Source organism: Folsomia candida, unplaced genomic scaffold (genome assembly GCF_002217175.1).
Source record: "Folsomia candida strain VU population unplaced genomic scaffold, ASM221717v1 Fcan01_Sc008, whole genome shotgun sequence".
Lineage (NCBI taxonomy): Eukaryota > Metazoa > Arthropoda > Collembola > Entomobryomorpha > Isotomidae > Folsomia > Folsomia candida.
In genome coordinates, this window is record NW_019091200.1 from 3880858 (window position 1) to 3897793 (window position 16936).

At 35.7% G+C, this 16936-nt stretch overlaps 3 protein-coding genes across 9 annotated transcripts; all 3 read left to right on the forward strand.

Moving 5' to 3' along the window:
• Positions 1-963: 963 nt before the first annotated feature.
• On the forward strand, positions 964-8729 carry LOC110853065 (trafficking protein particle complex subunit 10). 5 transcript variants are annotated; one of them, XM_035854251.1, is made up of 20 exons: positions 964-1181; positions 1273-1342; positions 1432-1575; positions 1652-1902; positions 2167-2556; positions 2623-2734; positions 2805-3346; positions 3419-3706; positions 3819-4051; positions 4113-4222; positions 4286-4511; positions 4582-4920; positions 5041-5164; positions 5229-5435; positions 5547-5735; positions 5797-6030; positions 6110-6268; positions 6352-6521; positions 6654-6823; positions 7043-8729. In XM_035854251.1, the coding sequence occupies exons 3-20, from the start codon at positions 1548-1550 to the stop codon at positions 7234-7236; spliced, it is 3966 nt and encodes a 1321-aa protein (XP_035710144.1). In that variant the 5' UTR covers positions 964-1181; positions 1273-1342; positions 1432-1547; the 3' UTR covers positions 7237-8729. The 5 variants fall into 5 exon arrangements, with proteins under 5 accessions (XP_035710144.1, XP_035710145.1, XP_021956985.1 ...); XM_035854252.1 differs by having other exon boundaries at positions 1435-1575; XM_022101293.2 differs by having other exon boundaries at positions 964-1342.
• Positions 8730-9129: 400 nt separating this feature from the next.
• LOC110853470 lies at positions 9130-13113 on the forward strand. Its single transcript, XM_022101739.2, has 6 exons — positions 9130-9581; positions 9645-10941; positions 11088-11244; positions 11772-11875; positions 11945-12092; positions 12763-13113. Exons 2-6 carry the CDS (start codon positions 10867-10869, stop codon positions 13062-13064), a joined length of 786 nt encoding a protein of 261 aa, XP_021957431.1. The 5' UTR covers positions 9130-9581; positions 9645-10866; the 3' UTR covers positions 13065-13113.
• Positions 13114-13843: 730 nt separating this feature from the next.
• On the forward strand, positions 13844-16456 carry LOC110853404. 3 transcript variants are annotated; one of them, XM_022101668.2, is made up of 5 exons: positions 13844-14235; positions 14332-14518; positions 15058-15167; positions 15402-15703; positions 16241-16456. In XM_022101668.2, the coding sequence occupies exons 1-4, from the start codon at positions 14161-14163 to the stop codon at positions 15684-15686; spliced, it is 657 nt and encodes a 218-aa protein (XP_021957360.1). In that variant the 5' UTR covers positions 13844-14160; the 3' UTR covers positions 15687-15703; positions 16241-16456. The 3 variants fall into 3 exon arrangements, with proteins under 3 accessions (XP_021957360.1, XP_021957358.1, XP_021957359.1); XM_022101666.2 differs by having other exon boundaries at positions 15402-15682; XM_022101667.2 differs by having other exon boundaries at positions 13849-14235; positions 15402-15687.
• The last annotated feature ends 480 nt before the right edge of the window (positions 16457-16936 follow it).

Sequence of the window (16936 nt, forward strand, 5' to 3'; positions counted from 1 at the left end):
TTGGACATGCTATATGAGGAAGGTACATGTTATGTTATGCAAGTATGTCAACTGTGGGAATTCTCTAAACCATTTCACATTATTCTTCACAAGTCACTGAATCTTTTATTAACACATTGATAAATAAAATATAAGAAATATGCTTAATTGGCTTGAAAAAAAACCGATGCTATATAGTGGAATTGAAAAACATCTACTTGATCCGGATAGGCGTCCGAGGTCACCATTTGGCCCCTTACATATGATATCACTGCAGGCAATTTTTTACCAACTGAATTACTGAATTTACTCATAGAACTTGACATGATTTTTAGTTTGTCAATCTCAAATTGAGATTCTCAATTATGCTTTGCCTGATGCAGAATAACTGCATGTTTATTCGAAAGCTTGCAAGATAATAAAAAATTCTCAATCAATATGTCTCCGACGGGGTTTGAAACGCGGTTAGAAGCTATACAAATACTCTGTAATTCGAACAATGCAAATAATTTATGTAATTAATTCATCCTTTTGGACTTTTACTGTCATTCCTAATTTTTTGCACATCAATTTTTTCGAAGATTTTTTAGCGTAACCTTTTTTTTATAGAACGTGATTTCACTAGTTTCGGAAAATAGTAACTTTAACAGACAATTATCTACAATTATCGTGAATTATGACTAGTGAAAGAGAGCATTTTTGTCCAAACAAATTTTGAGTTCTTTAAAAGCACTTCTTTTATACTGTTGTCGGATCTTATGCATATTATCACATCATAGGCAAAATATTAAAAAATCGGATTTACTGGTGTCGACCAAAAACACTAGGTCATTAAAAAAACATCATTCTTGTTTAGATTAGTTAAGGTCAGGAATAAAAAAGACATTTGAAACGAAGAATTTTTTTATGAAAAGGCGAATTTTTTGCATACGGATTTGCAACATTTGCGAATATTATGGGCGAAATGGCGAGTGGGGCAGTCTGCGTCGGCAGTAGATCCGAATTTTGTGTTGTCTATTCGGAAGAAGGTGGATGTTTAATTTAATTGTAAAGTGAAAATTTTTAACTTCAATTCATTTCCGGTTGTGCTTTTGAATTGAAATCTTGACAGAATTATTCATTAGACATTAGGAAATTATTCCTGGTGTAAAAAAGACGGGTTAAAAAGTGGACATGATGTGTATCTTGTGTGACGAAGAAAGGTAAAAAAATGTGATGTTTTGTTTTTAAGTGAAATATCTTTATTTAATTAGTGTTTAGTAAATTGGGAATTAATGTAAATGGTAAAATTAGTCGCTAATTGAAGAGGGAGAGAGTTAACTTTAATTTAACATCAATCGGCGGACGATTGTAATTTAAAATGGTTAGTAAATTATAAACTTCTTAAAAAAGCTTAGCAGAAACAGTAGAAAATATTATTATTTATACTATGTTGAATATTATCTTCTTCAGCAGATTATCATGAGACCTGATAAGTATGAAAATTCCTGAAACCTGCTCTCTGCTACCGCCACTACCACTAAAAACGGAAAGGATGAGGCTGGCAACTGTTTAAAATTAAGACGAAAATGACCGACAATAAACCTCTAATCACTTGTAATTTGATAATATTACTACGATTCTGTAACCGATTTACTTGGAATTAACTTGAAAACGCTTGGGTTTGGTGCAGATTCTGGTGAAATTCCCGTTTTCCAAGGAGTCGTTCCCTCCCTGCAAAAGGGGATCGGGGTGGAAGCCGTCGAGTGGAAGAGGGCATATGGCAGGACGACGAAACATGTTCACCTCCATCCTAGATTTGTCCCGTTTGACCCTCCTCCTTCCACTGGGGAGGGTGGGAGTATTACTTCCGGTGGAGAAAGCCCGGTCCTTACGTCACTATTGGATCAACCCATGCTCCATACTTTTTGGACGGATTGTTCTGTAAGTTAGTTAATGCTGAGGATAAGTTGGGCACAAAATTGGCTGGTGCTGATAACATTCCAACAGATGGAATGTCTCAGAAAGTAGAGTTTTTGAACAGGAAATCCATGAATAATAAATTTTCTTGTCGATTGTTACAATTTTGGGACAAGTCATGATAAATTTCGTATTTGCTTATACAAATTTTATTGTAATTTTTCCTACTAATCAATTAACAAGTTTTATGAAATGTGTTGCTAAATTGGAAACCTTATAAAATTCTAGGACGTCGAGGTGTATCGGGCCACGACGAAGGACGTAATTCAAAGCTGGCTCAACTCTGTGAAATCCTGTCCCGTTAAAGAATGGCTCATTATCCTCGTCGAACCCTCGGACAATAAAAAGACAAACAAGTTACTCCCCCGCTCTTCTGTGTTGGACAAGATCAAGAATGATTTTGCCCAAAAACAGACCGAACGCTGTGTCTGTGTCGCCGATCCGGCAAAAATTGATTCCAAATCGGCTGAAAGTTTAAACTCGATGCTGCACCGGATTCGTCAATTACTTTTGGCCTCGTATTCAAAAACTTTGATCAAATTTGAAGAGAATATGCGAGCCCAGAGGGAAAAGAGAAATGAGGCTGGGTGGAATTTTTGTCATTACTTTTTACTCCAGGTTAGATAGGATAAGGTGAGGATAAGTATGAGAGTAATTAATTAACAAGTTTATTTCGTTTTTAAGGAGGAACTCGCCTTTGTGCTGGAAATGTTGCAAGTTTATGACGAATCTTTAGTACAATATGACGAATTGGACGCTTTATTTACGCAATTTGTGCTAAATTCGCACTTTACGGGTTAGTTTTTTTGCAAATTCTTTGTGCCAAGTTTATAATTTCTAAAAAAAATGATGTTTTTCCTCTAAAGACACTCCAAAATGGCTGCTATCCTTTCAACGCTTCGGTGACCGTTGGCCCGCGCTAATCCTGTCCTCAAATTCGGGCGGAAACAAAATTATTCCTCAAATTCGGGAAACGATACGAAACTCGAGCGTTTCCCTATTGAATTTTCGCAACTATTTATTCGCCAGACAAGCCATTCTTCTTGTGAAGCAGAGGAGACTCAACGAGTTGGCGCAAAGGTCCTTAGCCTTCCTCCACATTTGTATTAATGAGCTCAACATTTTGGACGTGACGTTCAGCGAGGAAGGGTCAATTTCGTGTTGGGTTTTTGTCTCGTGTTTAGAAATACTGGGGACTATTTCAAACCAAAATTTAGCCATATTGTCAGCTACAAATGCAAATTCTTCTATGACGAATAATAAACTGGAGGAAGATTCGGAAGTGAATTCGAGCCAGGTGGAGATTAACGATGGAACTAAACGGAAAGGAAAGACCCCACAACATCATGCAAATCAGCTAGATTTTTCCGTCCATACTGCCTCCCTGTGGGACTACGCGAGAGAGAAGGTATTACAGATTTTTTGCGAATGATTACTTGGAGCATGCATACGCGTATTTATCCTATTTCTAATCTTACAGCTTTACGAACTGGGCAAATTGTGCGGCCTGCTGCCAAAAAGTCAGTTGAAAAGTGATCATCTCCACAAAGTGATAAGTCTGTCGTCTGGACTGAGCCCGTTTGAGGATTTTTCCAACTCTAATGGAAACGGAAATGGGTCAGGAGAGATTAATAATTCTAATTGTAATAACCATTCCGGTGACGAGATGCAACTTCCCCTCCCGGAATTACCCCCAGGAGAAGAAACTCCGATTGAAAAATTGAAAAATGCGTTATCGTCAAAGGAGAAGTTTCAACATCATTATCTGGTTAATAAAATTTATACTTATTATGAAAGCTTTACAAAAATTATAATTATTAAAAAGTTAATTAATTGTAATTTTAACAATTGTTACTGTAATTTTGATTTCCTGTATTCAGGAGCTCTGCGAGCTGGCCATGGGGACGTATAAACATATCGGACGTCTTCGTTCTGCCCGAAAAGTAGGCCTCAGCCTCGCCTCTTACTACATGGAGTTGGGTGACTACGGAAAATCCATCGTCTTTCTGACGGAGGCGTTCAACACGTTCAAAGAGGACAGGTGGACAATATTGACGATTGATGTGCTGCTAAAACTTGCTCAGTGTTACGAAGCTGTGAACGATACGGACAGGTAATCTAACTAATTGTGATGTGTAGCTTATCAAACTTGACAATAATTCTAATTTTTGCAGATATATTCGAACCTGTGCACAAATCGCATGCTCGAAAGCGATCAGCGAGCCGGAAAGGGGTCACTTTTTCGACGAGATGATGACCTGTTTGACAAAGTTGGAGAATAATGGTGTGTTATATTTATTTAATTACGTAGTTAATTATTGTAACCAATAAAGTAATTTAATTGCAGATCGATTCATCATGTCACCCACGGAAGAGACGTTTCTCATCACCTCGGTAAAAGTGGAATCTTCTGGAAAAATTCATGGCCCGAGTTGCGATGTGGTCGTAGATTTGAGCCTCGTTTCAAACCTACCTCGCCCAATTGTGAGTAATTTGGTGCAAATGGCGATCGTTGTGTGTGACCATGTCCCAAAACAGGTCAATTACTTCACGACAGGCACTTTTGTGCAAGGGTGAGGAATTGTTTAGTTAAAATTTTGCAATTGTCGGAGACATTTTGATAATTTGAATTTTATTTTTTAGGGAGAATATTTCCAAGGGTGGAAAATCTGGAGGTGGGAAGCAACAGAGAAGAAAAGATTCCTTACCCGAGCCGGATGTGGTTGAAAACTTGTCCGGAAAACAAGCTCTTGCCCGCAAAGAGAGCACGACGCCTGCATACACCTGCGAAGACGAGGACGTCGCGCTCGCCCTTATGGAAATGAACCCTGCCGTGAACATGGTCGATTTACGACAGCAATTTGAATCTGGAGGGAGTGGAACTAATAAAGTGACGATGGTGGGTGTGGGAACAGACGTGAAAAACAATGAAAAGTATATTTCTGGGAAGTTGACGTGCCATAATCTTCATCAATCGTTAAGGTGCGTGTGAGATTTGCAAAAAATAGGCAACGATTTATCAGAATTTTTGCAAACACTGTAATCTGATTTTCTTTCGTAATATTTGTAAGTTTAACCTGAGGGATTTTTTTTCTCACATAGGAGGAAAGACAGCAGCCAAGTACAAGGAGAGACGCAAGTGTTCAAGACTGATTTTAGCCAAGTGGCCAACACGAGAGATATCACAATACATCCCGGTGCTAATAATATCACGTTGTCGGCAAAGGTATAGAGAAAATTATGGTTGAAATCATGGCTATAATTTTAATTTATGCCTTTGTGGGTACTAGGTTTCCATTCCGGGGAACTACCGTCTCGCCCAGGTATCCATTGGAGTCAAGCATTTTGAGCTTCTCTCTCCCCGACTGGGCTGCCGGTATAAATTTTCTGCAACTCGAGAACCACCCAACATTTCGGTGCAGGCTGGAAATTTGGTGGCGGGCATTGACCAAGAAGTCGTGATCAGGGTGGACACGGGGAGTCGGGTTATCGATGAGGTACAAGTTGTGATGATTTTATGCATCATAACTTAATTTTGTAATTAGTAAGCTTAAACCCGAGATAATTAAAACGCTGTACTAAATATTTTCAAACTTGTGCGATTCTAGGGAATGGTGCTACTCGTAAGGTCGTCGTTAGGCCTAAAATTGAAACACATCTCATCGTCCTCGTCCGACGCATCGTCTGAAATTGCAATCTCCATGCCACCTACGGACCCCTTCGTCTCCGCCTCGATCCCACTCACGGTTAAAGCAGACCTCGCCACGCAAAAGGACAGCACCGTATTTGAGCATAAAGTATTAACCCGAATTTATTGTCATATTGAGAAAATTAGTTAACGATTTATTCTAATTTTAGTTGATCGTAAAATGTCCATGGACCGGCGACGAGAAGAAGCTCTCCCTCACTTTCATCCCCCCATTTATCTCGTCGTACAAACTGCATTCTGTCGGGCAGCGGAAATTCGTGCAAGTCCTTCTTCTCGGGAATTCGGACAACTCTTTAAAAGTCTCGGAACACCAGTTGACCGTGCAATCACCTAATTCCCAAGATATTCCGTTAGTCGCGTTGAATCCGAGGTCACAATCGCTGGTAAATAACGTAACTTATAATTGTACGACCGGATTTTCCAATTGTAAAGTTTTGACAATGTTTCTGGACTGATGATTAGATTTTGGATATTGGCAAGAGCGCTGCATACATGTGGGAGATTGGAGTTTTGGAGTTGGAAGATCAACTTCCATTCCGGCTCGAATTTTCAGTTAAATTTAAAGCTGACCGGAGGGAGGCGGAAATTTACAAGTATTACATTTGCTTGCAGAAATTCAAGGTGGGGTTTAATCATAATATTTTTTCCATATAAAAAAGTTATGGTCTTTTAAAAAATAATTTATGTTTTTTTCTCGGGGTCAGACTCTGTATGAACTAAAATCGAAAGTAGAGCCGCACAAGGGGACAGAATTCTGTAGAGTGGGAAATATGTGCTCAATGTTGATCGAAATCTCAAAGTTTGGGAAGAAGCAAGTTGACGACGGAAATTCTCAGCAACCACAAAACTCATTGATGTACGAGGTCCGAGCGAGGTATGGTATATTTAAAACATTTTTATTAAAACTATTCGTTTTTATTAATTGACCTGTAAAAACGGTCAAAATTATATAAGCTGTAAAACTTTTAAACCATACACACAAACTCATTCAGTCTCATTTTTTCAGTCAGCACATGTGGGCTATTTGTGGAAGAAGTTCAGGCATCGTATCACTCGACGACGAAAATGACGACGCCACCTTGCAACAAGTCAATCTCGACGTGATGCCGATGACTCCGGGGTATCTTCCCTTGCCAACGGTTCACTTGTCGAACTATATTCCAGCGGATCAGAAAAGTGGGTTGATTGATTGATTGTTAACTGCAATTGTATGTAAACTGCGTGAACTTTACAAAAAACTCGAAAGAATCTTTCAAAAGACGAAGTTTCGAGAAGATGCGTACCATTTGTAACCTAAAGTCTGAAATTTTATAAAATTTTGTTTTACGCAGTCTACGTACTCTTCCTCAGTTATAAACTCAAGGGATATTTAAATCTAAATTAATGCTAATTTAGGTGGTTCTTCCGTATCTAACGTCCCTAAACTCGAACCTTTTAACATCGGTCAAGTCTACAATCGAAGCAAAGGGTCGCAAGTCCACATCCTCCCCCCACCGCAGGCTATGGGAAGTAACACTGGTCTGAGTGGAGGTTGCGGCAGCAGCATCGGTGCAGGATCATCGCTGACCGCGATTGACTCGCATTTTTAATCGAGATTAAAAAAATCCAGCTTTAATCATTTTAAATTATTCCTCCAAAATATTACATTCCTTAATTAATCAAGTTCAGTTAAACTTCTACCCAGTGACATATCGATTTCGATTTAAGCACAAGTTTCGTATCCTCAATGTTCAACTCAATTTAGTCAAAAGTTTACTAAATGCCATACTTGTTAAAATGTAAAAGGGTAGCATTTGAAAAATGTGAATTTGTTTTCTTTTTCCCAGGAATTTATGTGAGCTTTGTCATATCACGGAATATTATATGTCATAGTTGGCAGTTATTTTTTTTATAGATAAGTTGAACTCACGCCAGACTCGAATGAATAATAATGATAAATAGCCATCCAAACCAAACCAAACCAAAACTCCAATCCGATTCAAGGACAAGAATGGAATGGAAATGGTGTGTGCAATATTATGAAAATATTTATGTAGTGATAATTAGCATTGTTCTGCTTATGGAATCCGTGCTAAAAACTGCACAAGAGAAATTGTTATTATGATTATTAGGAAGTGGCAAATTCACAGCAATCATCACAAACATATGAATATGAAGGGCGGATGTGATTAAGTGATGACGAGATGACATGACATGAATTATTATAAGTACAGTTAGCTAAATGATCATGTATTTGACAATGATACGAGATTATTACGAACTCTGGAACTAAATATGTATTACATACACTTAATTAATTAGTATATCTATTGCTGGACTGGATGGATATTGTTAGTTGATGATCAATGCAACTACTAAAAACCAAGCCACACTAGTGAAAAAAGTAATTGTTGTTAACTCCTCGTAGTAGTAAAAGTTGTAGAAATTGTTAACGGAGGAATGTATCTCTCTCGGAGTTGCTTATATATTATTGAGTGGACAAACTGTAGGCAAATCGTTGTCGTCTTTGTGGCCTTGTTGTTAAATACATTTTTAAAAGGAGGAAATGCAATGAGATGTGGAAATCTCGAGGGAGAAATGGATGATTTTGTTTTAATTATGGAATTAATTTTGGTACGGGACTCGCTTTTGTGTAATGGGGAATTTATTTAAATGTTAAGAGAAGCTCAATATAATTGTTGTAGTTAATTGAGAGGCTTAATTATTATAGTTTATTATATATTATTTAGTTCGCTTTTTAAGGGGAGTCACGACTTGCATGCATCACATATTAATTAAGATTTATCAATTTCGAATTTTTGTAAGTTTCCGAAAGTTTCCAAAGATTACGAATGTAGTTCGGGCTATGAATATTGTTACACCGATCAAGAACATCACTTTACTTGCAATTTAATTTTACAGAACTTGCACAGTTTACTGAATTGCAAAAATTAAGAGAGTGTATGGTATTGCATCATACATATTATTTATTCCGGAAATTATGTTTTAAGTTATAAATTTACATATTATGTGTTGTATCATCACGTTAAAAGGAGCTGAAAAAATAATGAGAAATACATATGCATTTCGATGTTGAAGACTACATGTAAATGTAAAAGTTGTTCTTTTCATGACTCATATTCTCAAATTTATCAGGTAATGACTAATAATTTGGGGTATCGATTTATTGGAATATTTATGCATTTCGATGAAGTGGAACGTAATTTGTGATGGGTTGCTTCCTTTGGACGTTGCGTGAAGAATGTGACAAGTTTTCGGACAAATTTGAGTGATTGTGAGATTACACGTGGGAGGCCTTGACCCATGCATATGCACCATCAAATCGGTCACATCCTTTATGCACGTCCCTCTCTGGATTGATTGGGAAATATGGAGCAGTTTACATTCGTAGTATCAAATACTTATTTATTTGTGCTTCTAAAATAAATAAGGAAAGTGGAAAACATATTGAGGTACAGTACAGTAAACACAAATGAGATGGATGCATGAAATTGGAAAGTGTCCAGTTTTAGTTTGACGAACGAAACGCTAGAATTGATTCCAAGTAAATATTGATAAGACTTCGTTAACTGTAAATATTTCAGTTTGCTACTGTTATCAATATAAATTTTAGGGAAGGTCATTAGATATGCAGTTTAAACATTTTCTAGTTTATCATCATCTAATAATTTTAGTTAATAAACCCAAACCAGAATTTGAGACTCGAGATTTCCTTATCTTTTGTACACAATGAACCCAAGGCAGTAAATTATTCCCTGCTGGAATCAGGATTGAATATTACTAACTCGTGCAGATAAGAGCTCATCCATTTCAGTTCACTCCAATCCGTTAAAGTTGCCAGGATTTACATACAGAAAAAATCAGCCAGATGAAAAGTTTGCATGAACTATTTTTATACTTTTGACACGAATTTGTGCAAATTTGACCGAACTGGGTAAGAAGAAAAAATTGTACATAATATATCTTATCATGATACATAAAAAACTATAAATTTCAGTAAATTGTCGACAATGCCACTTCCCACGTGTCACACGTGTCAACGGGTCTTGACCGGAGACGTTTCAACGACCTCGGCCAACCAACGTTTCCTTGTTCGAGTTCAAAATTTCGTCTGCTTAATTTCCCTCATTTGTATCCTTTTGGGAATTTTGGCAACGTTCCTTGTTCTCCACTTCGTCCCGGGACACGAGCACGATTTTCTGCCCGTTTTTGTGATCGCGGGGGGAGTAAACTTACCAATTTTGGGGGTCATCCTGGTCGCTCAGATAATTCTTCGGAGGAGATTTGACAGGGGAACTGCTTCATCCCCCGGAGAAAGAGACCGATTGTTGGGCGAACGACAGTGTCACGATTGCCAGAGGAGTATTGGGATGGGAGGACCGAGCACTTATCTCCCATCGTCGTTATATCCGTGAAAGGAAATTTTGAGATTTTTGAAATTTTACATATAGTTTTTCGCAAATCGTATCCATGTAAAATTAGCTTTTAGTATAAAATGTAAATTATGGGCATGAAATTTAGATGGAAATCGTATAAAAAATAAGTTTATATTGCCAATCGAGTAGGTTTATGAACAACTTTTAAGGCTATTTAAGACTTCTTTTTTTACAAAATTGATGTCAAAAAGTTACGAAATTCTGTAATTTTGTAAATGTTTTTTTTATCCTCGTTAGTGTGCTAATATGAACAAGTGTTGTGTGCCGTTTTTAGCGTCATGGTCAATATGACCAGACCAGTAGTGTCACTGTCATGGGTTGGCCTTGACCTTTCCTGTTACTAAACATAAAGGAAGAAATTCTGATTTTAAGACTGACTCTAAAGAGATTCGTGGCTTTTGTAGTATGCCAATGTCGTTCCTATGAACTTCAAATCTTGTATGCATTACATTTTTAGGTAAATATTACTTACGCTGAGAAATCCAATTAACACCCGTCTACTTTTAATTATCACTTCGCCCTCCATTCCATTACATATGATATGGTATGTTACTTCCATTAAATATTATGTTTACTTATGCACCGTTTTTAGTTTGGTAAAGCAACGACGAAGAAGAAGAGATAATTGTGTGAATTGTAAAGTTGTACGTTTTTCTGTAAGCAACTAATTCAATAAACACTTTCAGTTCTTGTTACATACTTTGCGGGCTCGGTTTTACTATTGGATTTTATTTAAGAATTAATAGTTTTGTATACTTCATAATTTTAATTTTTTGGGGAAAAATGCCACTAAAAATTTTAAAGTGTGGGACCCACTCGTTGCAAAATGCGGCGATGGTGATTGCGATTATTGATGTGGTAAGCGATAAATATAAATTTTATGTCGCCAGCCATTCGGTCCAATCTAACACTTTCAGTATTATTCAAAGTTTGCAAGATTTTCTAAAACGACTTTTAACTCCTACTTAATTTTATTAATTCCGAATTTCTGTAATCTGATTTAGATTTGCACTTCCGTCCTGCTCATCCTTTTCGTGCTTGGGTCGAGTATGATGTTAGCATTTGAAATTATCGGCAAGTCCCACAACGCCACAAGGGTGCTGGATATCGTGACGGATGATGTTTTTGGACAGAGGCAAGCGTCGTATAATACGGTTCGAGGTGTGCAATTTTTAGTTTTTGTGCACCATTTTTTATGTGAATCGCCTGCGTATTTTGCTGCACTTTTTTCGTCATGAATAGAGTAAACTAATTTCAGACATAAACCAGTAAATGCTCCAGTAAATTTGCAAACCTACAAGTTCACAATTACCATGAAATAAAATCAGCGTAAAAGTTTATCCCGATCAAGGGCGTTTCCTAATTTTTATAATAATTTTTCCACAAATTTTGCAAAATTTTTTTGGTTTCAAACAAACCTAGACGAATCGCTTAAATGCCAATTCGAAATATATCGGATAAATAAAATAGCGAAATAAAATAGTTAAATATAGCGAGCGAAATTAAATTAAGAAACCTGGATCAGGACAATTAATTTGATGATATGTGGTTTTTTAATCTACGAATTTCCTCAAAAACTTGCAAGTTTAATGAGTGTACTGGGTGATAGATAGATATAATAAATTTCCTCGCTGTAAAGCTAATTACTATTTGGCACAGTTTTTGCAAATATTTTTACTCTTTTGTAGAGAAAAAGGACGTTGCGGAGGACATGGGTGTCTTTTTGATTATAATGTTTCTAACAATTGTTGACTTCATCATCTCCTGCATATTTTTGGATGGGGTGAAATCGGTTTGTTACTAAATTGCGGATTCAATTTGCACGTGCAAAATATACTTTTTAAAATGTGTATTTATTTAGAGAGACGCGAATAAGTGTCAGATCTGGCTGAACATCCGAATGGTTATCATTGTCGTGTTTAAAATTGTGGTCCTTATCAATCTCGTGTATGGAACTTCGTGGATGTCTGCGATACCCGATATGATTTTTACGGTGTATCGTCTCGTAGGTAAATTCAAAATTTTATCCGTTTGCAAGCATTTTCTAGCAATTTTAATATTAAAATATCAAACAATTGCATCAACTTTTCCAAAATGTTATTATATTTTAGATGCACTTGAAAATGCAAGTATCATATAAAAATTGAGACAGGCATGAAGAATTTCAGGATTTTTTATATTTTTTACGAAACAAAATTTCCAACTTGTGTCACAGATGTTATAAAAATTTTCATTTTTAAAGAAGTTTGACACTTTTAACTAGAAAACTCAAGAAATCATTTATGCATTTTATCTGTAAAAGATTACTACCTTGTCATTGGGAAGAACTGGGTAAGCTTAGTAGTCCATCCATGTTATGGAAATTCTTTATTGCGAAATTGCAAGGCAAATATTTAGTATCATTTTTTTAAAAAATTGCAATAAATCATGAAAAAGTCCCAAATTTCAATTTCATAAACAAAAGTGTCAAACGGAAAGATACTAATATTTAGCTTGATTACAACAAGAAAACGTCAATATTGAATAGAAGACCTTGAAAAAATTGCCCAAATTTTGTTTATAAATGATTGTATTTAACATTTTACAAATAACATTTGTAAAACAAGTCTGTTCAGTAGAAGATTGACAAATGATTTTTGCACAATATCTTTACTGATGTCTAAATTTTCCATTTAACAGGTTTGTACATCGGATTCAAGTTTCTGCGCGAATTGCAGGCCCAAAATAAAAATGCGTCGAGTGAAAAAGGACTTGGAACCGGAACCGGGTCGTTTTTGAACTTACCCTCAATTGCCATTTCTGGCGCAAGTGGTGGAGGTGCTGGTAGTACTGGTGGGATGGAAGGTCACGGGTCAATCTCTTCGGCAACTTCGTCCTGTGGTGGTATCACGTTAACCGTTCCGGATAAAAATGGGAAGCCAAGGTCCGGTCTCAGCCAACAAGGTCTTCAGATCGAGGAAGTCACGGCAGATTTAAAATGATTTTTTTTGTGCAATGAATTTGCGTAATGAATAAAAGATTTAAGAGGAGTATGATTCTGTATGATTTGCATATTTCGAATTCATAAAACATCAAACTTTTTATATTACAGGATGAAATAAGCAGATCATGCCTATATATGTAACTTAACTAAATACATACTTTTAAGGGAGAAAGATTAAATTCTTAAATTTCGAAAATTTTTCGAAAAATCTGTGAATGCAGTCAAATATTTAAATATATTTATACAACCACTCAAATTGCATTATTTTTGACAAATGTTTCAGAGAAATTTCACTGTGCTTTCCCAATAATAAATGTAGCAAATATTGTAGAAAATTTTGTAAAAATAAAACAAAAAACACTAGCCGATTTATCACATAAAAATCGCTTTTCACAAAACAAGCACCGTGTAAAGAACCCTGTGTGTACATATTTAATTTACTCAGTTTTTGAGTGACACTGGACCGGGGTGGTAAAGTAAACATGTGACAAATGAATTTGATGGCATTTTATTTTCATGGAGATAAATTAGACTCAACGAAAGGATGCGAATAGTTGATGTTTGTTAATCCACGAGAAATACTTATGTGTTGCATGAGATGTAAAAGCTTTTATAAAAAATTTGTGAATTGGCTTAATAAGTTGCACTCATTTCATGGCAAGCTTCTGTCCGCTTTTTGCTTTGTATGTAACTACTGAAGTCGGGTGCTATGTTTTGCAAAGATTTTTTTCCACAAGTCACTTTTATTAGTGGAAGTGTCATGTAATGCATGTAAATAGTATGCTAGATTTGGTTGGATGAAACGAAATGACAAAGCCAGTTAAACCGTCATGGCCAAAATCATTCCTCGACTTGGTCTTGTTCGTCAAGTTGTATATACGATCTTTAGGTTTAGTTGAGTTGTGAAATCAAAATTTGGAGGAAATTTTGTTTCATAATTCATACATTCGTAAATTTTATGGGTATACATTTTATGGGTATACATATTTTTTAAATTTAAAGATGTGGTTTTAGTGGGCACTACAGATTTCAAATGCATGTATAAAAAATTGCAAGTTTCTGTTCATTTCTAAAAATTTTCTTAAAACTAAAAAATGGGTGAAGGACGGTGCCGATGTTGTTGCGTAACGTATCAAACCCGGGTGACTTTATTTGCGGTGACAAATGTCGTAAGCAATTTCGTTGGTTATTTATTTATTTGATTTTTTCGTGTATTTTAAAGAAATCGTGGTTAATTCGTGTCAATTTTTTTCGTGAACTAATAGTTTCTGACCACCGTTCAACTCTTCCTTCCCATGATCTCGTCCAGTTTTATCCTCTATTTCACCGCAACGAAGCAATCTTTTCAAGCCAAGTATGTCTTACATGAGGAAACAATGAGCATTTTTCAGCGAATTCCTTCCATCGTATTACGACCACCGGATTCCAGTCAAATCACCGTGGAGGATGTTGGTAATTGGCAAAATTTTTAATGTATATAACTTTACAAACATTTGTAAAAATTTAATTGAATATTTTAAGACAAACTTTTACGCCGTTGATTTATATTTTCCATAACTAGCAAAAAAAATTGAGAACAGGTTTTTTTAAAGTTTACGACTCAACAACAGCAGGGTTTTCTATATTTCTGAGAGAATCGTCTCATTTGAAATGAGAAAATGAGTTTTTAAAAATGAGTCATTTTTAAAAACTGCAAAATTAACAGACCTCTTTGAATGATCCTAGGTGACTTTGCATAATGCACACTCAGATAATGACCATATCCTTCATTACATAATAGCATAACACGTCTTTTGTATAATTACTGTGTAATATTCATGTAGGACATTATCAGTTCAAATCAGGTAAATTATGCAATAGAGATTTATGCATAAAAAAATTATGCAGTCACCGAAAACGCTTTGAATTGGGAATTATTTTTGGTAAACTTATTTGTTACCAAACTTATGATTAGCATTATGAACATGCAAAAACATTTCCGATGCTTTCAGGAATGCCACACTCTCCGCTACAGTCAGACTTGCATGTCTGGGCGTCCTGGATATTCGTGAAGGTGGTCATGTTGGCCTACGCTGTGGTTTTGTACACGGGGGCGAGAAAGGTTAGCGTTGTAAAATCTTTTTCATAAAATCTGGTTTATTTTATTAGATTTTCATAAAAAAATTTCATAAAAAATTATTTCGTAATCGTTCGATTAAAACCAGTTGGGAACCACTGAAAATATCTGTATCACAAATTGTAATTCACAACTGCGTTACACGTCTACTAAAAAAATATTTCCACTTTCAGAAATTTTTGTTTCCCAATAGAAAAACTTTTTTTTCTGAAATTTCAGAAAAGTTACAACCTTGTCGTTTCCTGGTTCGCGTTAAACATTCCAATGGCCCTCCACTCCGCCCTGCTGCTCGGAATGGACGCCAGTCTCGGCCTTTTGCGTCGAAAGCCGTTAAATTTCCAAATTTATCAAGGAATTCTTGTTGCGTACAATTTCCTGGGCCTTTTGTTCGTCTACTTTTTTCTGAGGAGGATCCACTCTCGGAGAGGGGTCAGGTACCACCCAGAGTTTAAGAGGGATGGGACCGATGGGAAATTTAGGGATCCGGCCAGTCTCCATTTGTAATGTAATTTCGTTGCCGTGTACAAAGATCTTATCTAAAAAGAAAGCTTAAGTTAAGCTTAATGAGTAAAAACCTGAAATCCAATTAATTTTTACTGGGTCAGACGTGGGTTTTTACGAGTTTTAGTTTTTTTCCTCAAAATGTTTTCTTTCTTGACCAATTATCAACAACAATCTGCACAAATTGTGTTTCATTTTTAAATTTACAAAATGCCCACAATTTCGCAGCCGTTTTGCACTAATTTTCAAAAATTTTGCTAACGAGAGATAAATTTTTTATGCAATTTTATCAAAAATATTAACACAGTACATAATTTAAAAATTTCAACTTGCAACTGTTAGTACATTAATCCAAGATTAATTTATTTTGTATCATATTTTACTTTATTGATATGATTGTACGCCTTTTTCTAAAATTTTGAAAACATTTGTACGTTTTAATAGGGTTAGATAATTCTGTTAGTAGATATTCGAGAAAAATAGTTGGATTTCTGGACATTTGCTTAATTAATGAATACATGCACATTAATTATTTTGTAATTGTTCTGTCCCCGCAGCATGTATGGGCCGTCACGACGAGACTTTGAAGTTGATGAACGCTACTATATCGAAGAACATTAAAAATAGTGAGATTATATACGTATGAAAATTATGAATATTATAATTATTAAATTACTGGTCAAGATTAATGGCGGGGGATGAATTTGTTTGTTTAAAATTATTGTAAGCTATATAACCTGCCGAAATAAAATAAAATAAATTTCATAACCATATTTATCGACTACGGCTTCATTGAATTATTTGAAATAATTGCAAATGCTACGAAATATTCTTATACATTCACCGTAGTAAAAAATAGCAAAGATTGGGGAGGAAAATCGGCTCCAAATGTTTTTATTTTGTAAACGGTTGTATAATTACTGTGCATACAAACTGATCTATCGTTACGTTTAAAATATTCATAAATTCCTTTTTTCTTCTTTTGGCGTCAGAATTACACAATTTTTTCCCACAGAGTGATCAATAATTGTCAAAATGTGAATTCACATCAGGGATGGTCATAGAAATACAAACAATTACATAAACCAGACACAACTTTTTACATAACAGATTTATAACATATCACGCCTTAAAAAATGTACGGGAGATAATCTTTGATAAGTATTTAACCATATCCAACTCACGAGTGTTCATCTCATGATAAGGTGAAAAAAATGTGTGTGGCATTCGAAATCTAATCACACAATTGTCAC